The following is a 12,875-nucleotide window of genomic DNA, read 5'->3' as shown; positions in this document are numbered from 1 at the left end:
TCGATTGCAATTTGTTAACAAGCTTAGTGTGCGACACCCGATCAAACGCCTTTGAAAAGTCTAATAGTATTAGGTCTGTTTGTTTCTGGTTGTCTATGGTTTGAGATAAGCTGTGCACTAATTCTAATAACTGAGTTACGGTTGAAAACCCCTGACGGAAGCCATGTTGGAATGAAGACAATATGTTGTTACTTTCGAGAAAAAACATTTATGTGCTTAAGGATTGAATGCTCGAGGAGTTTAGACGCGGTGCAGGTGATGGAGATGGGCCTGTAATTAGTAACATCTGATCTGTTTCCTGATTTGTGTACCGGTATTATTTTAGCTATTTTCCATTCATTTGGCAGAGCACAAGTTGAGAGGGATTTAATAAATATTATATGTAAGTATTTGGATACCCACTCGGCATACCTATGCAAAAAGGAATTTGGGATTTTATCTGGCCCTGGCCCCTTCTTAGTGTCCAGATTCAGTAGCAGGTTTAGTACCCCACTCTCAGTTATATTTAGAGGTTCAATATTTTTGATGGTCTGTTTACTCAGAGGAGGAACTGTACCATTATCCTTGGTGAATATCGAAGCAAAATAATCATTCAATGTATTCGCTTTTTTAGTGCTGTCTTCTTCTCCGACTGGATTATCATTGGTAGTCTTGGGGTTAAGGTAACACCAAAATTTTGTTGGAGCAGTTCTTATAAAGTTGGGTAGCGTGTAGGAAAAGTAATGCAATTTGGCTGCCTTTATTTGTACCTTTAGGTTTTGTACTGCTCGAGATAGTTTACTTTTTGTTCCCGAGCAAGATTTTATCTTCAACGATTTTTTAAGACGATTAACTTTGCGCTTTGCAAGAATTACAGCACGTGTAGTCCAGGGGTTGCGTTTTCTAATGGCTTTCTTTTTCCGTGAGACGAAGTTATGAATGCAGTAGTTTTAAATCTATTCCATAGTGCATTAATATCTCTGGAAGAATCTAGTGCAAGATTATTGAAGGAGTAGAACTCATAGAAAAGATGGTCTAGGATGCTAGTGTCATCTGCTTTGGAAAAATCGAGAATGGTAGTATGTGCGCTTGAGACGGAATATGCGCTAGTAAGTGGCACACTGCACATGGCTAGTTTATGATCAGATATTCCTTCAAGTATATCTATTTTAGTGTCCTCGAGAGGAAAGTGATCGCTAACAAAAACCAGATCAAGAGTGTTAAGTGCAGATCCTTGTTCACGTGTTGGTTGGTTTACCATCTGGGTTAGATTAAATTGCAGCATGATGTCAAAAAGAGCATGGGAAGAAGCACTGTGATGTTTCATTGTGTACCAGTCAATATCTGGGAGATTAAAATCACCGAGCAAGATTAGTCTGGTTCCTAAAAAATGATGTTCCAAATAGTGATGTAGCGCTAACATGAAGTCTAGATCACTTGACGGGCTACGGTAAATACAGCCTATTACAATAGAGCAAGAACCAAGCAGCAGTTTTGCAAAAATTGCTTCCAAACCTTCAATATCTGGAAGTACAATGAATTGAATTTTTTTGTTTATGAAGAGGGCAACCCCTCTTCCACGTGTTGCTCTATCTTTTCGAACGATAGCATAATTGGGGGAGTAACCTCAGCATCTTTTATATCAGATGTCAGGCAGGTTTCTGTAACTGCCATGAAGTCTGGTTTAATGCCGATGAGTATGCTTTCTAAGGACTCAGCCTTGTTCATTATGCTACGGGCATTTATGTTAACGAACGTTATTTGGCTTTTTTGTGAGGACGGCGCGGTCGTAATGTTACTGTTTCGCTTTGGCTCGCATAATGACGTTCTGGGCTCGTCGTCCCCCGTTTTAGGTGTTTTCTAAAACTTTTCCATATTGCGACAAATCATTCGACTGATTTTGTCTTACGGGATGTCGGCAACGCAGCGAAACAAAAATTACGTACAATGAAAGGGAAGTAAAGGAGAAAGAGAAACTGGGTTAGGCACGCATTTCTTCCATCGCTTGTACCTCACATGGTGGTCCTGGTGCATTATGCAGGAAGTGACGCTGATCAGGAATGGCAACGACAAGCTTGGCCTGACTCTCTGTTACGGTGACCCCGAGGAACAGGAAACAGAAATATACGTAGGAGAGGTAAGTTGTCAGTTCCGTATGCTGACCAATACCAGGGGCACTTAGTTCCCTTCTCACTACTTGCCAGTAAACAAAAAAGAAAAAAAAAACACACACGCGGTCTTAAAAAGGTCGCCTGATTGAAAGATGGGGGCGTCGCATTATTCGTGGAATGCAGTGTTTTAGAATCTTCTGCGTAATAAGCTTGGTTTATTTTCTATGCCAAAGACATTTGGTCGTGCTCCCATGGTGAAAGTATTGGAGTCACTACATCTCGGTGAATGTCTGCGAAGGCGTTTAAGCAGTAGCATAAAGTAGCCCCACAAGAGTGATCATGGCAAGTACTGTCTGCTGCTTAGAAACCAAAACATACACTGGTTACGCGTGGTTAAATGTATGGCTATCCTTGCTACTTGCTAAATAAGTTATATTTTAGCCAAATTTATTAAGAAAGCAATATACCAGGAAATTGTTTCACTCAGAATCAAACAAAAGTCAAAAGGGTCGCTTTTATGCTGCTGCGGTTTCACCGGCGGCTGCTGATTTATTCTGATTTCGCGATATATTGCAGCATCACATTTGAAAGAAGTATGCCTGCGCTTGTAGTTGTAAAGCGTCCTCAGTAGCTTTTGATACGACCTCTCTTTTGGACCAATGTTCCTCTCAAATCCATCTTTCCGGGCGATGCGCCATGCCGCCGGGCCTCTCTTCCGGCAGCGCATTTGTGGAAGACTGGCTGTGTCACAGTCAGCAGCTCTTCCTATGGTAATCACTCTTCTAACCTTTACCATGGCAGTTACAGCCCGTTTACTGATTTGTCGCACTTGCTATGCATACCTTCATCCACGGTAACTAACCTGCGCGTGGTTCATCTGGCAACCAGCTTCCGCTTCAAGAATAAATAAGCTTGAATTTCCCTTGTATTATCAAAATGCCTCCGTTTCTTACAGATTGATCCAAGAAGTGTCGCTGCAAAAGATGGAAGACTACAGGAGGGCGACCAAATCCTTCAGGTGAATTAGATACACCACTCAATATCGCTGTCCCGCATTTGCATGCGACGGTCAAAAATATTGATAAATTTTCGTCACAGCTCCAAATGTACGGCTGCTACTAACTCATCAAGCAAAGTAAAATAATGGATGAATTAAAGCTTGGTGTGCGGATCTCAGCTATGGGTGTGTCAGGGACCCTTTTGGACCAGTGAAAGTGGTGGGTGCCCCCTGTGACAAGGGGGGGGGGGGGAGCCTTTGCCGCAGTTCTCGAAGCAGGACCGAATTGGGATTGAGTCAAGGATAAACCCAACTCTGAAAATCGCGCACTTCATCACTGAACGCGCCACAGCCTGCACAGGACGTGGAGGAGAGGCATCAGTTCAGGCATGCGTGACGCTAGAACGGATTCAACGCCTCCCAATACAGGACCGCTCGCTCGTCGGATGCATTTCAGCCTCGTCCAACAGTGCAGCCAGAGCTCGAGTTTCACCAATGCTGCCATCTACAAAAAAGCATAGATGCTTTGTATCTCTATCTCCCCGTTTCTCTCGCTTGTCTTTCGCTTTGAGAAACTAAAGTCAGCATTGAACATCTATGCTTTTAACCCCGCAAAACTGTGTCTAGCCCGGGCAGAGCCATCGCGCGGCCTTTCCTTTTGGTGTGGGCTTGGGTTTCGCCGACCACCACAAATCGCGTCGCTGACTCCCTAGGTTCCGCGGAGCCCCGTTTGAGAAACACTACTCTATACATTTCTTACTTAAATAAAATATACATATATTTTCTAATCATCAGCAGTTTGGCACATTGAAAGTGGAACATAAATTATAAGAATATAGTAAGTCAACCTGTGCGCACAGGCTCATAGTTATCACTGTAGCTGATAAAAATGAGTGGGAGGCTATGGTGCAGATGTATATAGTGAGGAAAGTTGTGGATATCAGGCCTGGTCTGTGGCTATTCCACAACTGCGTCAATTTTCTTTTTTTTTAGTGCGATACAGCTAACATGTATTTCAGACATTCGCATTTGATCTCAGATATTCAAAGCTTGGGCTTAGTCCCCTAACTGATTTCGCTGATATCCTTAATATGCAAGAAATAAATGCTTACCCCCTCATATTTTTGTGCAGGTCAATGGAACCGACGTGTTGGGTCGAGATCAAGCCATTGCTCTTTTCTCTGAACTGAGGCCTGACTTCACGCTGCTTGTAGCGAGGACGCATGTTTCCGTGAGTCTATCAGAGTGTTCATTTTGGATTAGTTATTTCTGCTGGTCAACTTTCAACTTTCAAGTGACAATGTCCTATTTATCCTTGCTTCCTGGAGTCCAGTTACTGACTGAATTTTAATTGCTTTTATTGTGTTTGGTTTGCGTTTTCATCCAGGGTGCATCATCCACTAGCGAAGATCAGTCAAATTTTTCTCTTCCTCGTCGCCGTTACAGTTCTGTTCTGGTTTGTAATATGATTTGTTCCTTATTTGCAAAATGATTTTTCCTACAAGTTTGGTTATCAGTTTGCTTCGTTTATATTGTTTTGTATACTGCATTACAGCCACCATAGCGCGCGCGCGCGCGCACACACACACACACACACACACACACACACACACACACACACACACACACACACACACACACACACACACACACACACACACACACACACACACACACACACACACACACACACACACACACACACACACACACACACACACACACACACACACACACACACACACACACACACACACACACACGCACACACACGCACGCACGCACGCACGCACACAGCTGTGTGCGTGATCAGAACAGGCAGGCTGGAGAGGTCAGTCCTGTAGCCATTCTGCTCAGCCAGCCTTCATTAACGCCGCACAGCTGTAAACGTACCCTCTAGAGGCGCGCGTTTTCTAAATGCAACTTAACAACGAGTTAGAGCAGGGCATTGAAGCTTGTCGCTTAAATTTAGTTTGTTTTTTTGCTCTGTCCTCTTTAGGAAGAGAGAGCTACAAATGTGTATGCCTAATAAACTGCCAGTTGGAAGTCAGCGCTCGCGGTGCCTTCTTGCTCATTTGCGCACTCGTATTTTGTATTGGTTTGCAATGTATTCCTGCCCTCGATCATTGTTCATTTTGTTCTGTAGTCATTTTACTTTTTCTCCACTGTGCAGTTTCTGGCATTAACAAGGCAAACATGTTTTACTCATATGCCTTGGGTGTTTTTGCTCTGTTTTACCGATGAAGACATAAAACTAGTTCCGGCTTTTATACCTTTATTTTATAACCTTAGGAAGAAGACGAAGAGGACGACGGAAATGACAAAGATGATGCGACAACACCAAATAAGGCAGACATCGTGCCGCAGGCAGCATTCCAGGAAGAACTGTCTGAGACTGAAACACAGGTACGGACCAAATTGCAGTGAACCCAACTGTACGGCCTTAGCCTTGAGCTACGTCATTATTTTTAGTCCTGTACGCGGTAAAGCAAGCATTTACAAAAGAAGTGCAAAGTGTCCCGGCATATTTTTTAACGATGAGATGTGCACCATGGGCAAGAAAGGAACTGTCAATATAAACATTTATTCGTCTCTCAACGCTAAAGCTTTACGGCGCTTGTGTTACAGATCACGGCGTCATAGCCGCATGACGTCAAAGCAACCCACAATGCTCACGTCAAACGAACATTAGGCGTAAAATGAAAATAATTGAAACATGACTTTCATTGCGAAAAGATGACCAGCGTATGTCTTGAGTGATTGAACGTTTTGGAGTAATTGAGTTTGCGTGAGCAAAGTTCCCACGTAATATGAGCGAACCGCCGGCACTGCGTTTCGATGGAGGCAAAACAAAGAGCCTTCCGCGTGCTATACGATGTCAGTGCACGTTGAAGATCCCCAGGTGGTCGAAATTACTCCGTAACTCTCCACTACTGCATTCCTTTCTCTCTTTCCGCTTTCGCTTCCACCTTCCTCCCTTCCCTTACAACACGGTTCAGGTGCCCACAGAAAAAAGTGTGGACAAATTATTATTATGGTGTACAGAACTGCAAGATACTACATTGTGTCTTCTAATCGTATGCACATCTGTGCAGGCATCGATTTCTTTTGTATATCTGACATAAGAATCCGGTGAAATCATCGGAGTGTAACGTAATATATTGTTGAGGCAAAACAAGGTGAAAAATGCAGTGCAATAATGACTATAAGCATAACGGAATAGTGACAGCCAGAGCACTCGCTGCGGGGACGTGAAAGTCCGCCAACCGAACCACTGGTTTCAATTACGGTTCAGGCCAAGGGATGGCGGTGACTATTGTGCATTTTTGTGATATGCGTAAGTTTCCATGGACGAATGCATGTGCGTTAAAATGTAAAACTGGTACTTGGTGGTTTAGTGTTAGAAAATCCGCCACGGGCAGAAAACTGTTACCAGTTTCATAACAAACTACATTAGCCTACCTAGCGACCGAAGCAAACCACGCAGCGTCATATCCTATACTCCTGCCACGGCACAGTTGCCCCCTGCCTCTTGGCACCTTACCAGTCCGCAGCAGGGGGAGTCTGCTTTGTCCAGCAGCAAACCGGAAGTACAACTTCGGCTGGTGACGTGGGCGGAGGAAGTTACGGCTAGGCACACCCTGGAAACCACAACCGGCAGCTCGAAGGCCGCTCGCAACGCTACTATTTAATTTTGTTTTCGGCCTTCAAAATTAGGTTTTCACTGCCACCACCACTCAGCCTTCGAGACGCTCGGCTACTCTTCTGGAACACCCGGGTTGGAACGCAAGCACAGCGCCGGCGTTTCGTTGGAGGCGAAAAGCAAATGTGTCCTTGTGCTGTGTGATAGCGCACGGTTAAGCTTCCCAGGCAATCAAATTATTCCGGAGCCCTGCACTGCGACACCGTCTATTCTCTCTCCTTTAATCCTACCTTCCTCCCTTCCCTTAGTGCGCGGTCACGTGTCCACTGAAATATGTGACAGATATTGCGGCTTTCCTTTTTCATAAACTAATATGTTTCAGGGAAATGCTCTGGGCTATGTTATGGAAATTCCCTACCTTATGGGGTTATCTTATTTTTGGTGCTTTAGGTCGTAAGAAGTAAAGCCGCAGAATGAGTTTTCCATCTTTCTAGGTGGGCACCCCGCTGCCTGACAACGATATCGAGATGAGTGTGTTGGCCAGCGAGTTCCAGAGGGTCATTTTGGATAAAAAGTCGTCTTCCGTGGAGCAGTGGCTGCACCAGGGTTCTTCCGGGCTGGCGGCATCTCCCCAGAAATGGGACGCTGGCGATAGCGGATCGAGTGCGTACCACACAGGAGGTTCCTCTTCTGCTTCGCCTCCAACCCTGGAGCTTGGTGGTCGGTCAGGCTCCCTCCTGTCACTCACGGGGGCTCCAGTGACGACGCCAACGCACCCGCTGTTTCAGCCTACGACGCGTACTCATGCTCCTGTGGTTTCTTCCGGCCATGGAACGGGGCCAACAGAGGACAAGTCTACGCAGGTATAATGGCGACGCGTTTGTTCTTTCCAATTACATAGGCTAGCTAATAAGCAACTATGAGCATGTAGGGCATTTGTATATTTTGGACATTCCTCGCAGGTATCGATTTCACTATCACAGTGGTAGTACGCATTTCTTGGCTCAGATGCTTCGTATTGCCCTTTCCACCAAAGAGAAGGAAGGTATGTTGCTGGGCGAAAGAGAAGGACTTGTGATTGCGAACGTTCTGTAGTATCACGTCCGATGGAGGTACGTTGCGCGCAAATGTCCCCAAAGGAATGTAAAGAAACATGGACGACAGAGGGTGCTGTCGGATGTTGTGCAACATTCAGTCATGTGGTTCATTTGGTCCTTAGTAGTTCAGCAACGACAAAAGTGCAGGCTATAAGACCCAGCACAGGATTGCTGGCACACATGCATGAAACGAGAAGAGCAACGAAAAGAGAGGAAGAAGTCAGCTGAGAAAAGAAAGAACACTTACCCAGTGATTCATTCACATGCAGAGCACATACTTAAATAGTTTCTCTGGCAGCAAGCCTTTATAAATAGCAGGCATCATGTAGTTTGTGATGCAGTTGACATCAACAATTTTATGGTCCAGCGGTATTCTCCGTGGATGATGGTAGGGTGCCAGTCGAATTAAAGCTTCCCGGAGTGCCACATGTTACAATTTGTAGCTTGAAAAGCTTAGGAAGACGTTCAGTAGTTTCGGCATACTACGCATCTACCGTATGCCGGAACCTTATCCTGTTGCGGACGAGGAAGAAGCGGGCAGTGGCGCGGGTAGGCGCGGTCGCGCTAGGCCCGCTGCGATTCATTAAAGCATCTATCAGTCATCGACCATCTCTCGCTGTTCTCTGTGTGCATCGGGTTGCCGCCCGTAACAGTTCATTGCCGGAAGTGGCTGTTCTAATAAAAGCCGCCCAGTACTGCATTGCTTCGGCCGAATGTTTGGCCCCGGGGTGAATGCAAGGAAGTTCCAGTTAATTTAATTTATTAGCATTCGCAGCTTCATGTCGGAAAAAAATTACAGGAAGTCGCCGGCGATTTTCCACTAGAAGCATAGAGCTACTGTGAAGATGCCACATAGTAACATGAAATCGTTGAGCACAGACTGAGCGTCGGGATGGGCGAACGTCGTCAGCATTGGTTTTCTATAGATTGGTGGGAATCAAGGTGAGTGTGTGTGTGTGGGGGGGGGGGGGGGGGAGAGAAAGATGACAAAGCGCAAAAACGTTAGAAAAAAATTAGTGAAAATGCTATGGTAAATTTTCATGTGTGACAGCTAGGCAGACGAGGCGCAAGAGACAAGAGCGGCATTGGGGGTGCACTTTGATAAGCGAATTAAAAGCCTGCTCGGCAGTCCTATTCTGGCAGTGCTTATCACTTTTGGTTAGATGAAAGCAATACTATCTAGTACGCTGTAGGGTACTAACACTAATATGTATTTGTCATATTAATCTCATTGATCACCTTGAACTTTCTTCTGCTTTTGAATTGACACCATAGACTGAGTGTCACTTGTGCATCACAGCCCTCTAGTGATGCTTTGATTTCCGAACCTCCTACGAAATGTGAACTATTGTTCAGTGCCTCTTATATGTTCTTTGAATTTCGTTTTTATATGATTAAGAATGCACTACATCTGTCCATGATTACACTTTTCTATGCGCAGAATCCAACGCATTTATGCTAAATACCAATGATTTACTAGATGCAAATAGTCATGGCAATGTGAAGAAAACCTAAATTGCAGTAGATGGTAGTATTCTATATTCAGTAACCATGTACAAGAAAATAACCAAACTAGTTGAGAACAGGCAACATTGCACACACGCCCTGAATGCCTCTATTATTACTGCGGTGTGCTGTTCGTTTGACAGAGAAAGGTAGCATGTGCAAGCAGCAGACTATTGAAAATCAAGCACTGAGTTCACTGTCTTCCATCTTCGATCGCAGATGCGAGACTCGGACCTACAGAGCTTAACCAGCTGCGAGTCGTGTCGCTGCCACCTTGACTTTGCGACGTCACCCCGCCGGCTGCCAAAGACGGTTAGCGAGCCAGCGTGTGTTCGTCGTGGCTCTTCAGTGCCAGACTATGCCTCCCTGTACCCGACGATGTATACGAATCCACAGAACCTCCAACATACAATGTGGCTGCAACAGAACCTTTTCCGCGAGGCCCTGGCACGACGGAGCAGTCGAGCTCAGGCAGCAAAGTCGGCATCAACATCTTCGTCCAAGAAGGAGCATGCCACTGATGCCACTGAGGATATGGACCTTAAGTCACAATGGAAGGTGAAAAGGAGGGCAGATGGCACACGCTACATCACTCGTAGGCCAGCTAGGACTAAGCTTCTGAAAGAGAGAGAGCAGAAGATTATGGAGGAACGTAGCGGATTGACCACAGATGATGACAACCACTCAGAACTGAAGACAGGCAAGTACTGGACAAAGGAGGAGAGGAAAAAGCACCTGGAAAGGGCCCGAGACAGGAAGAAGAAAGAGATGATGCTCAAGCTGAAGATGGCCATCCTCAAGGAAGCGCATGAGGGATCTGGCACCAAGAAGTCATCGAGTGGAACTGGGTCTCGAAAGAAGCGTGAAATCTCGCCTTCGCCAGAGAGCATAGTTAGTGCTACAGGGGACAAGACATTCGCCCTTCTAGCTGTCACAACCGTTTAGGGCAGATGGGTGTTCACTGGATGGAAACTTGTGCGGATGGGCATATGTTTCATTCGTAGATATTGCTGTGTTGCTCGATGCGAGGCATTTTTGAATGTGAGCAGCTCCAGAACATCACTATAGAGCGCAAAGGAGTGCGCTTAGTTTATATACAGGGAATACAATGTGTATGTGTTCCCAAAAGTGACACTGTGACTCTCCTCTGATAGGACTCCTGCGCATCTGCTGTGATTAAAAGGACCGCTGGTTGCCAACATGCAGCTTTGTACTTGGCTGGTGCAAATGTAACTTGCTTGTAATGTGCACCTGAAAGCTTTGTCATTCACAGAGGTTGTAACAAACCTTAGAGCTTTGCTGATACAGTTCACTCAAAGGGAGGAGCCAAGTGTTCCAATACAAGTCGCAAGTCTCCTCAAATCTAAGAGAGGAAGCTTGAGTTGCACATATTAGAGCATTTTTAACATACGAATGCCTCTATTGCATCAGCTGGGACATGTTTCTGAAAATGTAAACAAGCGGGTTTGAAATGCAAAGGCTTACTGTGCTTCCATCATGTTTTGCAGGGAGGAAATGGCATGATTTTGTCTAGGATGCGGACTCAAGTAGTCTTCTGCTTGTGGCTATGATGCTTTTGTTTGGGAAGTTCTCCTAATGACATGCAAATGTTTGTCTATGGAGGGCAGAAAGTAGCAAATTTCTTCTCACTCAACTCATAGCCACTTGCCTATAGTATGTTTGATGCATGACTGGCTTCTTCGTCTGGAGCAGCAACAACGAAAGCTACCAAAACTCATATTTATCCTTGTTATGTAAAAACAAATTGTGGTATGCTTCTCAAGGTGTGAAGCAGATGATTTATTGTCATAGGTATTTTCTTTATGCATCCTAGTCCCTTGTTTTGAAATTCACCACATTATTTATGACCTTTATTATAACTGTATATTTTCTGTGTATTTTGAAAGGGCCTTGAGTACATGCCTTAACCGACCCTTCCTCCTAGGCATATTTGAGAGCCATAGGCTTGGGAGAATGACTGCATTGCTATAAATGTAGTGCTCTTTGTTGATGACAACAAAACAAAAATGAATTGTCCCGTTTAAAATTTGTAAATGTGCATTTTGGTTAGAATTTCAAATACTACTCTAGAAAAGATATCTGAGATACATGTGACATTGGGCAATGACACTATGAACCAGACAGTGATTTCCAGACAAAAACTGATAACAGGCTTCTTTGAGAGATAGTTAGGAAGTGCTTTTGTCTTTTTGTTCAAAAGCGGAACCTTAAAAAGTTGGTGTTCATAATCCATATTTAAATCTTCATTTGGAGAAACCACCTGGTAGGCTAGACATAAAATGTTTGTAATAAGTCATGCAGTCATGAATCATGTTGAGCTTTTGCAGACACAATTATTTGCATGTAAATCAAATATTTCTGCATGATCGTCCTTCTTACAATTTACTGTGCACTTTGTCTGACCTCTGATATAGTGCTGTCATGTACAGACCAAATGTAAATATAGGCACTATGTGTTGAAGTGTTTGGTGCAGCGTATTTAAATGTTTCCACGAAAATTTGTAAAGATATCTTTGTCGGATGCAGACATGTCGTGCAACATGATTTTTCCAGGATGAATGTCAACAAGTTCAGAAGAGGGTGAAACAGCGAAGAGAAAATTAAGAATAAATAAAGATAACTGGAAAACAGCCCCGTGTTCACTCTTTCATGATTTGTGTGATGATATTTTTAGGTTATTTTCAGGTTGATGCTGGTCGATAGAAAGCTGCAGTTATTTTTGAAAGAAGTGTTTAACAGTGAGTTTGGGTCAACAGAAATTGCAAGTCTCCCACACTATAGCGCTTGTGCTATTGATGTCAATTTTTCTGCTTTTATCTCCTGCGGCATTGGCTATCAACTACGCACCAACAAGCCAAGCTGCTGAGTCACAAGTCCCCTACATAGTTTTTAAATATTACCCTTTGGCATCAGTGGTGCCACCGTTTATCTCAATTTCTTTAAGTGCACATTATCTACCACAGGATACCTGGCCACAGTCGGCCTATCCTGCTCAGCCACCAAGTCTGAATACATTATTGTCCCAACCTAGGGTAGACGCCCCAGATCACCTCCGGAATCCTTCAATCTGCAAGTACAGGGCACCCCCATACCCCGTACTGACCGAATCCGTATCCTGGGCCTTCATCTACAAGATAATAGAGGAAACGCCGCTACCCTTCAGCGAATAGATCAATCTGTAATCCAAATCAGTCGACTGCTCAAGAGAGTCGCCAACAAGCATAAGGACATGCGCGAATCCAACCTTTTGCGCCTCGTACAAGCCTTCGTTTGTACGCGCATTGCCTACGTTGCCCCTTACCTTCGCCTTACGCGAACAGATCGGGAGCGACTGGAGGCATCACTACGCAAGGCATACAAGACAGCGTTGGGTTTACCCATGCCCACTGCCACCACCAAGCTGATGACCCACGGTATCTCCAACACAGTCGACGAGCTGATTGAAGCGACTCTAGCTTCCCAATATGAGCGCCTCTCGCTGACACATGCGGGCCGTGCAGTACTGAGCCAGGTAGGAATCG

General features: G+C 44.7%; 1 protein-coding gene across 1 annotated transcript in view; it reads left to right on the top strand.

Annotated features, from left to right (window-relative positions):
- LOC146180219 (E3 ubiquitin-protein ligase PDZRN3-like) overlaps positions 1–11,977 on the top strand; it is a 197,106-nt gene extending 185,129 nt beyond the window's left edge. The window contains exons 4-10 of the mRNA XM_084579435.1: positions 2,021–2,116; positions 3,046–3,108; positions 4,220–4,318; positions 4,475–4,543; positions 5,380–5,493; positions 7,225–7,593; positions 9,553–11,977. Of these exons, the coding sequence (XP_084435561.1) occupies positions 2,021–2,116; positions 3,046–3,108; positions 4,220–4,318; positions 4,475–4,543; positions 5,380–5,493; positions 7,225–7,593; positions 9,553–10,278 (1,536 nt within the window). The 3' untranslated portion in view covers positions 10,279–11,977. The remainder of the gene's footprint in view (positions 1–2,020; positions 2,117–3,045; positions 3,109–4,219; positions 4,319–4,474; positions 4,544–5,379; positions 5,494–7,224; positions 7,594–9,552) is intronic.
- The last annotated feature ends 898 nt before the right edge of the window (positions 11,978–12,875 follow it).

The sequence above is a fragment of the Amblyomma maculatum genome, chromosome 9 (genome assembly GCF_055883805.1).
Source record: "Amblyomma maculatum isolate TAMU_Amacu chromosome 9, ASM5588380v1, whole genome shotgun sequence".
Classification (NCBI taxonomy): Eukaryota; Metazoa; Arthropoda; class Arachnida; order Ixodida; family Ixodidae; genus Amblyomma; species Amblyomma maculatum.
This window is presented reverse-complemented; position numbering and strand designations above follow the sequence as displayed.